General features: G+C 45.6%; 1 protein-coding gene across 1 annotated transcript in view; it reads left to right on the top strand.

Annotated features, from left to right (window-relative positions):
• Window positions 1-204: 204 nt before the first annotated feature.
• TMEM64 (transmembrane protein 64) overlaps window positions 205-15,466 on the top strand; it is a 51,743-nt gene continuing 36,481 nt past the window's right edge. Inside the window, exon 1 of the mRNA XM_082259673.1 lies at window positions 205-985. Coding sequence (XP_082115799.1) covers window positions 368-985 — 618 coding nt within the window. The 5' untranslated portion in view covers window positions 205-367. The remainder of the gene's footprint in view (window positions 986-15,466) is intronic.

The raw sequence follows: 15,466 nt of genomic DNA, 5'->3' as shown, positions 1-15,466 counted from the left end.
GGGGCGTGGTCTCACGAGCCCAACTTTTATAAAGGGCGGAGCTATAACAACAGGGGTGTGTCTCTCCACGCTTTACAAACGCTTCGCTGGCCATCCTGGCCACGCCCCGCCTCTACAGTCAGAAAGAAAAGGGGGCGGGGAGGGCTCGCGCTTGTTTTCTTGTTTCGCCTCCAGCAGCCAATAGCATACGTGTAGTGGGCGGGCCCTGCCCCGTGACGTAGTCAGAGCACAGTCGCAGCGCAGTGCCCCGGAGAGAAAAACGCTGCCAGGGACGCGCCGTCTGCAGCCATTCAGCCCTCCGCTGTGCGCGATGCCTCCTCACCGGGGACTGACCGGGAGATCGCTGCGGGCGGCCGCGTGACGTGCCATGACGGGCTCCGTGCTGCAGCTCCTCGGCCGCCAGACGCTGGGCCGCTGGATGCACGGTGGCGGCCGGGAACAATCTGACAGCCTGCTGGGCTCGGAGCCCGGGTTGGACCATCACACGCCGAGCTTGCCGCCTCCGCCGGGTGATTGGTGGAGTTGTCCCGGGGGAGGGCTGTGCTGGTGCCGGAGCCTGGTGCTGCTGTGTGCGCTGAGCGCTGTGTGCTGCGCCTCCTTAGCGCTGGCCCGGCATTACCTGAAGGATCTTCTGCTGTGGGTGGAGAGCCTGGACAGTGTGGTCGGAGTTCTGCTCTTCATTGTAGGCTTCATCCTGGTCTCCCTTCCCTGTGTGTGGGGCTACATCATCCTCAATGTGGCCGCTGGCTACCTCTATGGCCTGGTGCTGGGCATCGGACTGGTCATCGTTGGCGTCCTCATTGGCACCTTCATCGCCCACCTTCTCTGCAAGAAGCTTCTCACCCACTGGGTGCTGGCCAAGATCGAGAGCAGCCAACGACTGGGCGCTGTCATCCGGGTGGTGGAAGGGGGCGGTGGGCTCAAGGTGGTCGCTCTGGCCAGGCTCACCCCCATCCCCTTCGGACTGCAGAACGCGGTCTTCTCGGTAAGAACATTGGGCATCCATGGGTGACTTCTATGGTTGTAAGTGCGATGAATCTCCAGTTGCTTCCCATCGCACTTAGTGATGGGTTCTGCCAAGTTACTGCCATCGTTCTACCTAGGTAGATGACCGAGTGGTGGGAAATTGGCCGAATCTCTTCAGTATTGTGCTTGGAAGTTGGGTTGGAAAGACTCAACGACGTTTATTAAACTTTTGACCAACTTTTATCGCATCCAACAATGGCTTTGGCTAAATTACTGCCATCCATGTACGTAGCTAGATAGCAAGGTGTTGGGGAATTTGGTAAGATCAAATTCCAGTGGATTCGGCAAAATTGCCGCCATTGTTGTGCGTAGCTAAGACAACAGGGTGCTGAGGAATCAACCAAATCTGTTCGGTATTGTAGTGGGAAGTTGGCTGGAAAGACTCCGTCTTTTATGGAAATTTAACCAACTTGTGAACAGGACCAAAGGAGTCAAGGTGGTACATTGCCATGATTGGCTAGCTTTTGCAATTGACTGTTGGTTTGAGTATGACCTTCAGGTTTCCATGGCAGTAGGTGAGATGGCTCTCTGCTTCCTTCCCATTACATCCAACAATGGCTTTGGCTAAATTACCGCCATCCATTTAAGTAGCTAGATGGCAAGGTGTTGGGGAATTTGGCAAGATGTGTTCATTGTGGATGGAAGTTGGTTGGAAAGAATCAATGGTCTTTATGGAATTTTTACCAACTTTTAAATTTAAACATGACCTAAAGAGTCAAGGTGATACAAGGATGTGATTGGCTAGCTTTTTCAATGGAACGTTGGTTGAGGTTGACCATTGGGTGTCCATGGCTGGTTGTAGTTGTAATGGCTCTCTACTTCCTTCCCATTATACCCAACGATGGATTCACCAAATTACCGCCATTGTTCTATGTAGCTAGACAGGATGGTGAGAAATTGACGAAATCTGTTCGTTATTGTGGTTGGAAGTTGAATGGAAAGACTCCGTGATCGTTATAGAACTTTGACCAACTTTTAAATGTGAAGATGAACAAAGGAGTCAAGGTGGTACATTGCTGTTATTGGCTAGCTTTTGCTAGACGGGAAGTTGGTGAAAGTTCCATAAAAGAAATCCGAATTGAGACCACACTCAAGGTGATAAGATGAAATCAATAAGTTCTTTATTCCTCATAAATGAAGCAAACAGACGTGTCGGGTTGACGCATTTCACTATGCTGTAGTGCTGTAGTAAGCGATCTACAGCATCGTGAAACGCGTCAACCCGACACGTCTGTTTGTGCACTGTCTGTTTGCTTCATTTATGAGGAATAAAGAACTTATTGATTTCATCTTATCACCTTGAGTGCGGTCTCAATTTGGATTTCTTCTACTCTTGGATGGCGGATCTGACCTGCACCAGGCTCTGAACTTGCACCTGAGCAGCTTTTTCTGTTTGTCCAAAATTCCATAAAAACCATTGAGTCTTTCCAATCAACTTCCTATCACAATAACAGATCCGGTCAATTTTTTCCACCACCATGCCACCTTAGCTAAGTACATCACTGGTGGTGTTTTGGTAAAATCCTTTATTGGATGTGGGAAGGAAATGGAAAATCATCCCACCTACAGCCAGCTAGTGATTGGCTAGCTTTTGCAATGGATTGTTGGTTGAGGGTGACAATTGGGTGTCCATGTCTGACTCTAGTTGCTTGCTGTAGGTGGCATGGCTCTCTGCCTCCTTCCCATCATGCCCAGCAATGGATTCTGCCATCATGTGTAGCTATATGGCAGGAAAGACCTACCTGTTATTGTGATGGAACTTTGTTTGGAAAAACTTTTTTTTTTTTTTTTTTTGCTTTTGCAACTTTGACCTACTTTTAAATGCAACATGGCCAAAGGAATCGGTTTGGCAAATTTTTGCATTGAAATGTTGGCAGAGGTTGCCTGAAAGTTCATTTGTATGTGCTTATCTGTATACTGGCCACACACATCAATTTAAGTAGTAAAATGTACTTTTAGTCAGATTTCGATTGCTGAATGGGTCAAGGCAGCTGACCAGTTACCGTTACCGTCAGACTAGAGCTGCGCCATTCTGGATAAAATGAGAATCCCAATTTTTTTTTTTTTTCTTAGAATAAAGATCACGGTTCTCAGTGCAACATCTTTTACATTCTATAAAAAGTTTGGGCTAACTTTACTGTTTTAGAGCCGGTTCACACTGGGGTGACTTGTCAGGCGACCTGGTTGCCTGACAAGTCGCCGTGGGTTGCCTGTCATAGATTAGCACAGGACCTGTTCTAATAGGAGCGACACAAGTCGCTCTGACTTAGAAAAAGGGTCCTGTACTACTTTGGGGCGACCTGCATTGACTTCAATGATATGAAGTCTGCATGCCGCTCTGAGGTCGCGGTGTGCTCTGTGCACTGCAACCTCACAGGTCGCCCCGGCAAGTCGGGTCGCTCCTATGTGAACCGGCTCTAACTGTTTGCTTTTTAAATTCATTAGTGTATTTTTTTTCCCAAAAAACTGCATTTGAAAAACTTTTGCGCAAATACAGTGTGACATAAAATATTACGATTGCCATTTTATTCTCTAGGGTCTCTGCTAAAAAAAAAAAAAAAGCTATATAATGTTTGGGGGTTCTAAGTAATTTTCTAGCAAAAAATACTGATTTTAACTTGTAAGCAACAAGTGTCAAAAAAAGGCTGTCTTTAAGAGGTTAAACTGCCCTCACTTACAGATGGAAGTTCATTCCTTTCATCTAAAAGAAGGAAATGATACATTGTAAAACATTGTGTTTATTAACATTAAGGCTACCAAATAACTATAAACATTTGCTGGAGGCTCTTTTTCTGACAGCTGTGAGTGAGCAGAGAGTGGCTTTGTAAGAATCGAAGGACATGTTTTATGAGTTGGGGGGGGGGGGGTGGAAACAATGTCCTGCAAACCAACCATGCATACAGTCCGTGCCACAATAGTGCTGATACGAAATAGTGCAAATGTGCAATGATCAAAAAGTCTTTTCATGTGACTCTTAAAAGTGCTACAAAATGACCTCCAGCAGGCCACTGGTGTGAATGTCTCTGACCAAACAATCAGAAACAGACTTCATGAGGGTGGCCTGAGGACCCGACATCCTCTAGTGGGCTCTGTGCTCACTGCCTAGCACCATGGCGCTCAATTGGCATTTTCCATTGGAACACCAGAATTGGCAGGTCTGCCACTGGTGCCCTGTGATTTTCACAGATGAGAGCAGGTTCACCCTGAGCACATGTGACACACGTGAAAGGTTCTGGAGAACCTTATGCTGCCTGTAACATTGTTCAGCGTAACCGGTTTGGTGGGTCAGTGATGGCCTGGGGAGGCATATCCATGGAGGGACACACAGACCTCTACAGGCTCGACAATGGCACCCTGACTGCCATTAGGAATTGGGATGAATTGACCCATTGACAAACCCTACACTGGTGCAGTGGGTCCTGGGTTCCTCCTGGTGCACGACGATGCCCGGCCTCATGTGGCGAGAGAATGCAGCCAGTTCCTGGAGGATGAAGAAATTGAAAACATTGAATGGCCCCCACGCTCGCCTGACCTGAATCGAATAGAACACCTCTGGGACATTATGTTTTGGTCCATCTGACCCCGCCAGGTTGTACTTCAGTCTGTTCAGGAGCTCAGTGATGCCCTGGTTCAGATCTGGGAGGAAATACCCCAGGACACCATCTGTTGTTTCAAAAGGAGTATGCTCTGAAGTTGTCAGGCATCCATACAAGCATGTGGGGGCCATACAAACTACTGAGTACCATTTTGAGTTGCTACAATGACCTTTCAGGAAAATGGACTAGCCTGCTGCATCATTTTTTCACTTTCGGGGGGGGGGGGGGGGGGGTCTTTGAATTCAGCCCTCTGTAGGGTAATGATTTCCATAAAATGTGACATCCTTTCATTTCTAACACATTACCCAGTCCATATCAGAATAGTTATCCAGCATGATATTTTTCCCTATTGAGATTTGATGTGTTTCCAAAGTGTTCTTTTAATTTTTGTATTTATGTGTATGTGAAGTGTGGTCCCTAACTCATCTAGGGGCTTGTTCACACTAGCGTTGGTCTCTGAAGAGTGATCCGCGTTCAGATTGCTCTTCAGAGGTAATTTGACAGGTGGTGAATGGATTTTGTTTTGCCTTCCCCATGGTTGTGCGGTGCTTGGAGGGTGGCCCCATTTAGTTGAATGGATTGCATGTGACAGGCCCTACTCCCGAAAGCGACAGTGGGTAAAATGTCTGCCACGTGTGTTGTAGGGGTGGTAATAAAAGTGTTCAACTGTGTGCTTTTACTCACCCCCCCACACACACACACACACACACACACACACACACACACACACACACACACACACACACACACACACCTGCTAGTGAGAATGAGTCCTAATCAAGCTCCTATCCTGGACATACACCCCAATAAAAATGAAACGTATTGCTGTGTATATCTTTGAGCTCTTATGGTGGCTACATGCTTTGATGTTGGATGAGATTTATTATTATACAAGATTCATATAGAGCCAACAGTTTGCAGTTAGGGTCCGCACTATACAGAGGTGTCTTCACCAGCCAGTGTTTTCCACATAAATATATGACTTAGGCTGGATTGTGAGCGGGTCGGTGTGTGTTTTTCATGCAGTCCCACATGTCGGGTTTAAAGCGCCCATTAACCGCTTGCCGACTGCTCACAGTATATTTACTGCGGCGGTCAGCCCCTCACAGGCAGAGTGACGTAGGTCTATTTTGCTAGCCTGTGAGGCTCTGGGGAGCGAGCGCGCGCCCGCGCGGTCACGGACCCCCCCCGCGCGTGTGACCAGCGGACCCGATGTCCGCCGGTCACTCGGCGATCGGCGGGGGGAGAAGGAGAATGTCAGGCAGCTTGTGTAAACAAGCCACCTGTCATTCTCCTCGCTGTAAAAACACTGATCACTCGGATCTAGTATGTAGATCCGTTGATCAGTGTCCTTACAGCTAGAGCCACAGCCAATCACAGTAGAAAGCACGCCCCTAGGGACACACACAGCCCCTCCCTCCCAAATAAAGTTAACCCCTTCACTACCAGTGCATTTTTACAGTAACAGTGCATATGTATAGCACTGATTACTGTAGAAATGTCACTGGTAACCCCAAAAGTGTCAAAAATGTCAGTCAAGGGTCCGATCTGTCCGCCCCAATGTCGCAGTACCGCAAAAAAAATCGCAGATCGCCGCCATTACACGTTAAAAAAAAAAAACACCAAAAATGACAGAAATCTTTCCCTTTGTTAGTAAACGCGATAACTTTTGCGCAAACCAATCAAAATACGCTTTTTGTGATTTTTTTTTTTTACCAAACATAGGTAGCATAAAACAAATTGGCCGAAAATTTAAAAAAATTTAGATTTTTACATTTTTTTTTTGGGGAATTTCATATAAAAAAATGTGAAAAAATATTGTTGTTTTTGCAAAATGTACGCTCTTTTTTTGTTTATAGCGCAAAAAGTAAAAATCGCACGGGTGATCAAATACCACCAAAAGAAAGCTCTGTTTGTGGGAAAAAAAGGACGCCAAATTTGTTTAGATACAGCGTCACATGACCGCGCAATTGTCTGTTAAAGTCACGCAGTGCCGAATCGCAAAATACCCTCTGGTCGTTTAGCAGGAAAATCCTCCGGGGCTTAAGTGGTTAAAAAGAAAAAGGGAAAAACCCTGGGAAAGAAGTCCCCAACTCCTATGTAAAATCGTGTTGCGCTGAGCCGTTTGATGCGTACCCCTACATGTCTTCAAGGAGCAGCGAGCTTCTGTGTGTCGGGAAAGCATGTTCCTGACACGCATAGGTGTGACCCAAGCCCTGTGCTGGCCATAGACTGAAATTCAGAAGGGATCAGCCGAGTTCGATCTGTGTGACATTCCCTGATTCACAGAAACCGATCGTTTGACTTCTGTGGAAGGGACATGCTGGATTGTTCAGTGGTTGCAGTCGCTGGTCTGTGAATTGTGGCAGCAGGGAGTCTGTCAGACTAGTGTCTTGGGGGGGGGGGGGGGGGGGGGGGGGAGATTTTTCCACCCCCCCCCCCCTCTGTGTGGATGGAAAAGAAAATGCCCATATTGCAAGCAGTCTGCGTTTTTGACCATTCGCTTCTGTTTTAGTGTTCCCCCCCCCCCCCCCCCGGTGTGCATGAGGCTGCAGAAGGGTGCCCTGTTTGATCTGCAGTAAATGCTTACTTTTGGGGGGTCATTCACATCTGTTTAGCTGCAGATCAACACAAGGGCACATAAAAAACAGCTGTGCACAATTTACACAATGCTGTGTTGAGATGAAGTGTGGTGTAGACTTAAGGCCCGTACACACGTACCGATCGTCGGCATACAAACGTCTGCGGAAGAAAGATCTGCCGATTGTACGCTTGTTAGTATGGTGCCTCCGACAGCTGTCTGCGGACAAGAGTCTTTCTTGCAAACATTAAAATTTTTGTATGCCGACACCAGAACGGACGATTGTTCGCCAGTCAGTAAAGAATTCTGCCGACAGACCGCAGATTTGCAAGACTGGGCATGCTCAGAAAAGAAAAAACACAGGGAAAGTTAACCATTACATGACATCACTTCTGCAGTCGGCTGTAGTCGGCGGACAAAATTCTTGGGCAGTCTTTGCACTTTTCAACAGACACCGACATCCCGGGGAGAAAAGACAAACGTTTGTATGCCGACGATCGGTACGTGTGTACGGGGCTTTAGAGGTCTGAAAACTGAAAATGCAGGATGCACTTGGCACAAAAACAAAAAGTGACAGGAAAAAAAAGTAGTATTTTGACTTTTTAATTTAATATCTTGAATTTGTCTGCCTTTAGCACAAGAAAAGCTCAAGAAAAAGGCATCCCTTCCCTAATTCTATGTATATCATTACACTGGTCAGTTGTGCTTCTGTTGTGGTGTTAAAATAAAATTGTGCTTGCTGCATTTTTGGTCAGTTAAAAAAAAAACTGCACCAAAAACACACCCCATTGAAATGCATTAAGTGCCGGTTCACATTTGTGCGATGCAGGAACGCTGCAAATATGCGATACGCAGGGGGTGTCAATGAAAAGTTAACGACACCCCCAGTTCCGATCGCATATCGCAGTGCGATCTGCAAGTACGCACAGAATCGGATCGCACAAGTGTGAACCACTGTGATCCGATTCTGCTGCTGATAAAAAAAAAAAAAAAAAAAAGCCTCATGTGCGAGTTTAGTGTGGATGCGGTGTGAATTGAGCAATACAAAGTGTGTGGCTGAAATTCGCACCGCACATGAGATTGCATTTAATTTAGGAGCAGTGCACTCTGAATTACATGTGATCTCCGCAATCGCACAAATGTGAACCGGGGCTAAAAATACAGCAAGAACGCATCAATAATGTACGAGTTACGTTTTTATGCAGTTTTTGAGTCGCATGACCTATGTAAAGCACATGAATGTTCAACCCCGTTATCGGCAAAATGCCAAAAACCTCATTTTCAGCCAATATGTTTCGGCACATCTCTAGTGTAGACATGCTGCATTTACACGCAGCACATCTCATACGTGTGGGGTGACACAAAATTGGGCTCTAACGCTCACACTCCGCACATGTGTTGCTGCACAGTTGATGTTTCTGTGCCTCCAGCACAGACTGAGCTGTCAGACGGCTCTGTCCCCACTAACGATCCGTATCCAGTGGGACCGACTCATAATCATGACCACTGTGACAGCCAATCACAGGCTTCATAATCTGGAGATGATTGGTTGCTAGGGGCAGCGAGAAATGTTTATCCTTAGGCCCTTATAGTGGCCCTAAGAAGAAAATCATTCGATCCATACGGGACTTGTTGATCGATCAGCACAATACATTTTGGCCCCATTCTGTTGATTTTTCCTCCAGGACTGAGTGATGAGATTTGATGACCACAATTGTTTTATGGAAGCCCCTACAAAGCTGAGATTCTCCCATCGAATTTTCCTATTGAATGATCCGATCTTCATGTGTTGTCCGCTAAGCACTGACAGACAGCAGAAGAACATTGAGAGGAAGGGTGTAGTGATGTCTGATCTCCTCCAGGTCTTCGGCTGCAGAATTTGGGTCCTGGCAGGCTGCCAATGTGCACTCTGCTCTGCAGCTGTCTGCTTGTTGGGGAATTCCCCGCAGACGTCTGAGATCGGGGCGCAGACAGGTGTCAGGACGCTACAAGGTCTCTAGGTTGGAGGTATGAAGCAGATTGACCAAATATTGTCATTCTGTGCTGCTTGTACTGACCCCCTGAAAATACCAATCTGCTGGCTGTCACCCACTCCTCTGATTTCACTACCAAAGTCCTGCAAAACGTGTTTAATATTTGGTCAATGTCAAGTGCAAAACTCCAGATCGGCATGACAGCTGTGTTTGGCCTAAACTTTGGGATAACATGCTTGACCCATCTAAACGTTTTTCAGTGATTTACTGAAAAGGATGTTAGTGTAATTCACTAAAACTACCTGGAGAGAAGATATTTCATTACAGGTACTTGTATAGCGCCAATAATTTACGCTTTTATATATTGTACATTCACATCAGTCCCTGCCCTCAAAGAGCTTACAATCTAAGGCCCCTTTCACACATGCGGACCGTTCAGATCTGCCTGTCAAAGTTTTTTTTTTTTCCATCCGTCCAGGGCATCAGATCGGATGAGAACGGACAGACGGTCTGTTCCCATCTGATTCCCCCATAGAGAACAGCAGGGACCTGACAGCTCTGTCTCTGCACACAGCGCAGAGACACAACTGCCATCTGCGGATCGATTCCCCCGCTGAGAAAAATGGGAGTCCACCTGACGGACTCCGTGTGAGAAAGGGCCGTCTTTTGTCCGGTGCTGTCCTGTCAGTTGAAAAGTGATAAAGACTGCGCACAAATTTTTTCGGCCAACAGCCGACTGCAGAAGTGATGTCATGTGATGGTTAACTTTCCATGTGTTTTTCTTCTGAGAATGCCCAGTCTTGCTCATCTGCTGTTTGTTGGCCGAATTCTGTACTGACTGAGGAACAATCGGCCGTTCTGGTGTTGGCCAACAAAAATGTTAAAGTCTGCACGCCAGATTCTGTTCGGCCGAAAAGTCGCAGTCGGTTGTCGGAAGCATCATACTAACAAGCCGACAATCGGCTGATCGGTCGGTGGCCGAATATTTGAGGCCGACAATCGCTACGTGTGTACGGGCCTTTAGGCCCCTAACTCGCATGCATTCATTCATACATGCATACTAGTGCCTATTTAGACCAGAGCCAATTAGTCTACCAGCATGGAGTGCCGGAGGACCTGAAGGAAACCCCCGCAGACACAGGGAGAACTTAAAATGCCAGGCAGGTATTGCCATGGTTGGGCTTCGAACGAATAACCCCGGTGCTGCAGAGAGGAAGTGCTAACCACTTAGCCACTGTGCTGCCCACATCATTCTATTTTGCCCCGCTTCGCACAGAACAAATGTACATGCACTTTCACAGGATAAATGGCTCTGTGTATCTTTTTTTATAAATCCAGCCCTATGTAATTTCTTTGATGGAGTGTAAGCCAAGTGACCATCCAGTAATGACTGTCACACACAATATGGATTAGAGATGTTTTAGTTGGATGGTCTCCACTTGTGGAACCTGCATGGAATCTGGGGTAACGTGTTGTACTGGGAATTAAGGGCTGGGCGATAAATCGATTTTATCGATTTTTTTTTTTTTTTTTTTTTTTGTTTGAAACATTTTTTTTTTAACTCGAGTTTTTTGTACAATACTTTTTTTTCTCCCTTGTGCAGCCACCGAACTCCCCACCGCCGCGCCTGGATGTGACGTCAGCTGCGGGGCGGGCGGCGCGTCTGTACAGGCCGGGGCTGCAGCGGGCTGTGATAGGTAAAGTCTCCCCGGCCTGGATGTGACACCAGTGTCTGTACAGGCGCACCGCCCGCTTCCTCTCTCGGTAGCTGACGTCACATCCAGGCCGGGGAGACTGTACCCATCACAGCGCGCCACCGCCCGCCCCGCAGCTGACGTCACATCCAGGCGCGGCGGTGGGGAGTTCGGTGGCTGCACAAGGCAGAAAAAACAATTGTGTCACCTCTGAGCTGGAATTACAGTCCAGGAAGTAATTGCTGACCCTGAATGCTATATGAACAGAGATGGCTCCATCCACCAAATTAATACAATGTCAGGAGGAGTACTGTGATATCTTTAGGAGGTTATAAATACTTGGAAGTGTCACAAGGACATACATGCACCTAACATGAAAAAATAAATTCTGATTCTGGGTCCACTTTGAAATGACTAAAAAGAAGGCAAGTCTAAAACAAATAAAATACTTACACTCCAAAAAAAAAAAAAGTATTGTACAAAAAACTCGAGTTTGCAGGGAAATGCCGCTACATTTATTATGGGAAACATTCAGAAGGCAACAGATTCATAAGGGATGACCAGTTGTGACCAACTTTCTGAGCAATGTCCACCAGAAAAGTCATACCTTTTCTTTTCTTATTTACTCACACAAGTGCCAATTGAAATTATGAATTAAATGGTGAAGTAGTATTGGCCGTGATGTTTAGCTTGCCCTTGACAAAAATAAAATACTTTTTACTAGAAAAAAAAAAAAACTTGAGTTTAAAAAAAAAAAAAAAAAACGTTTCAATCTAAACGTTACTGGGGAGTTTGGTTCCTGTGCGGCGGACTAGCAGCTGGCTGGAGCCCAGGCCCAGGGTGTGTGTAGTTAGGCGGGGCCCGGGGCTGGCTGCACAAGGCAGAAAAAACTATTGTAGAAAAATCTCAAATTTTTGAAAAAAAAATAGTTTCAAAGTCAAACTAAAAAAGGTGGCCGGTTACTGTGGACTCGTTCTCTGGACTGTACCTATCACAGCGCAGCCCCTGTACAGACGCACCGCCCGCAGCTGACGTCACAACATCCAGGCGCGGTGGTCCGTCAGAGTCAGACACGCATATACAGCGCTTCTCCTTCCTCAGTCCTCCCTCAACACAGTGAGCTCTCCCCGCTCAGCGCGATGCCCCCACGTCTTCTTTTACTGTCTAATGTCTAGTAGTCTATTGTTTTGGGATTCTACGCATTTTAACTCTTGATGAGTTAAAATAGCAATAAAGTTGCACTTTTGACACTATATCTGATGTCTGAAGTCATTTTTTAAGTGCATTGGAAAAAAAATCGAATCGAAACTCGAATTTTTCTTTAAGGATCGAAGATTTTTTTTTTTTTTTTTTTAGGCAAAATCGCCCAGTCCTACTGGGAATATTACGTGGGGAGAGATATGCACTAATTACACACCTGCTTATTGCTGGATGGTTCTGTTCTGTCCCTAGCGATGTATGGTAGGAGATATGGCCGGTCCTTTGTACATAGTAAAAACAGGTAATGATTGAACTGTATACAAGTCGTCTCTTCTTCTTACATTCCTTGTTTGTAATGATCACCTTTCCCATGTTTTGGTGACAAGTCGTAGTCGGGTCTCATGTGCACTGGATGATCATCTGCTCCCAGGGGTATTTTTTTAGCAGAAAAAATGCTTGATGCCTGTAAATGCGTCCAAACGCATGTTGGTGCTAGGCGTATTTAGCATTTGAGTATTTAATTTTAATGGCCAGTAGAGCTGCACCATTCTGGATAAAATTAGAAATTATTATTTTTTTTTTTTAGAATAAAGATCATGATTCTCTTGCAATTCTCAGCGTAACATCTTTCACATTATTCAAAAAACTCTAATGCCCCGTACACACGTACCGATCGTCGGCCGAACGATCGGCCGTCTTTTGTCCAGGGCTGTCGGTGTCTGTTGAAAAGTGCAAAAGACTGCACAAGAATTTTGTCCGCCGACTGCAGAAGTGATGTCATGTAATGGTTAACTTTCCCTGTGTTTTTTCTTTTCTGAGCATGCCCAGTCTTGCAAATCTGCTGTCTGTCGGCCGAATTCTGTACTGACTGGCGAACAATCGGCCGCTCTGGTGTCGGCATACAAAAATTTTCCATGCTTGCAAGACAGATTCTTTTCGGCCGAAAGTGCGCTGTCGAAAGCATCATACTAACAAGCCTACAATCGGCAGATTGGTCGTTGGCCGAAGCTTTTCGGCCGACGATCGGTACGTGTGTACGGGCCTTTAGTCAGGGCTTGACAAATTTGTCTGAAATCTAGGAGCCAGTTTTTTTTTTTTTTTTTTGGGTGAACAACCAAGCTTTATTTCCAAAAAAATAACCTAAATTTACACAAATACGACTAGAACCCTATATAAAAAAAAAATATACAGCGTTTTTGAAAAGCACAGATGGGAATGGGGCCTTAGGCTACGGTCACATCTTGGCGTTGCTATTACAGGCGTTTTTTGTGCAGGCGTTTTTAGATTGAATAGAGACCAATGGGAAAACGCCTGTAATCTGCCCAAAAAGCAGCTCATGTACTTTTTTGAGCATTGGGCTTTTTGCTCACAGTGTCAAAACGCTCAGATGTGAACAGGGGCCATTGAAATGAATAGGATTTGTCTTGTTGGGCGTTTTGAGAGCTGATCCTAGAGCAGAAAAACTCCCCCAAAATGCATACATGTGAATGGGGCCTAAAGGTTTTCCAATTCTTATTAGTGCAGGGTGAACTGGCAGATGTGTTGTAGGTGTCAGGCTGGATATGGGTATCCCTCGGTATTAGTTATGGCAAGTTGTGTCTAATCGACATTGTGCTAATTAACTGATATTGATGTGTTTTAAAAAAAAAAAAAAAAGCTGAATACCAATATTTTATCAAGTATCTGCTGATGCCGATTTGCAGCCCTGGTGCACATATATGTGAATTGGATATGTTTTGAACCGCATCCGATTCTCATTACGTGAAGCAAAAGGCTTTCAAATGCAAGCCAGTTCACATGTGTAGGCCGGCCGCAGTGCGTTTAATAAACGTTGGTGTGATTTTTCAGCCTGGTTCAAGCTGATAATGTGTCATACACTTAAACAATTCACACCTGAACCGCTGAATGAAGTTAAATCGACAGGGCTTGAAATTGCTTTGTAAACTGGCCCTGCACATATGTGAACTCCGGCTAAAGCTCGTACACACTTGACGAAAATCGAACTAAATATCCTCCGATTTTTCTCTCTCATGCTCAGCGGTCATAACCGTTTTTAGTTGACAGTGCATAATGTTCACGAAATATCTCGTCTTAGTTTTTTTTTTTTTTTTTTTGTTTTTTGGATGTTTGTTCCTAGACTTCCGGGTCGTCGGCAACTTCAGATCATGCGCGTTTTTTTGTATCCGATTTTTCGCGGGCGTACTGCATACACATTAAACGAAAATTGGTCGTGCTGGGAACGGACGATCAAAATTTTGGTGTTTGTCCCTTTGTTTTTTTTTCGTTGAAAATGTCAGCATCGGCTGCTGAAAGTTGTGTACACACTAGCGGAAAATCGTACGATTTTACCTCGGGTGGGAATTTTCGGCAGATTTTCTACTACCCCACTTTAGTGTCACCGACCTCTGCCCTGGTGGTGTAGCAGTTGCCAGAGCTTCTGTGGTCCAGATGTGGCATCTCACACCACCGCGCCCTCCGGCGGAAGGTATAGTCTGTGGACTTGAAGGTATCGGAGCGTTTGCATGAGAACAAGTTCTCATACAATTGCTTAGTATCCATACCAATCTCTAATATAAACCTTGTGCTCTGACCTCCCCAAATTCACCTTACTGAGGCTAGGTTCACATCTATACATGTTGGGAACTTGTGCAAAATCGTGTGCTTTCCCAAATGTGAAGGGTGCTGCTTATTGTTCATGGCATTCCCACACTTCTGCAGACGCACGCATATTAATGTGCACCAAGATGCATTTTAGAAGAGTCTGGGACTTCTTTTCTACATGCAGCACATGGAAACGCACACCCCTGTAGGTGTACACAAAGCCTAAGATCTCCTGTACTTGTGCCTAAAAACGCAGCCATTTTGGGCATACAGGTGAGTTGTGTTTTTTTTTTTTTTTTTTTTTTTTTTTTTTTCCTGCTGTAAATGTAAACTATTGTTTTTACTATGTCTGTACACACACGGGTGTATATGCGCTGCGTATAGATCAGTAAAAAAATATATACAGAAATCTGCGTTTCCATTCAGTATTTTACTGCCATACTCCACTCTCACTTGAATAAAGTTGGAAGAATGTTAAGGTGTGTGTATGTATGCGGGAATACTAGCAAGTACCATACAGCCCATTGTCGTGGTTATTTTATTTTCTGCCAGGAATGCCTGACATCCATGCTTCAGTACCGTGTGCATGTACCCTAATGGAACTATACTAATATGTTTACATTCCACTGCTGCTCTCTCCTGTGTGCCGACCTCCCTGCACGATAGGTTCCCATAGAGTTCTATGAGGCTCTCTCCTGTGTGCCGACCTCCCTGCATGGTAGGTTCCCATAGAGTTCTATGAGGCTCTCTCCTGTGTGCTGACCTCCCTGCACGCTAGGTTCCCATAGAGTTCTA

This window comes from Pelophylax lessonae, assembly GCF_965119305.1.
Source record: "Pelophylax lessonae genome assembly, chromosome: 5".
NCBI lineage: Eukaryota > Metazoa > Chordata > Amphibia > Anura > Ranidae > Pelophylax > Pelophylax lessonae.
Note: the sequence above shows the minus strand (reverse complement) of the source record. Positions and strands in the feature narration are given on the sequence as shown.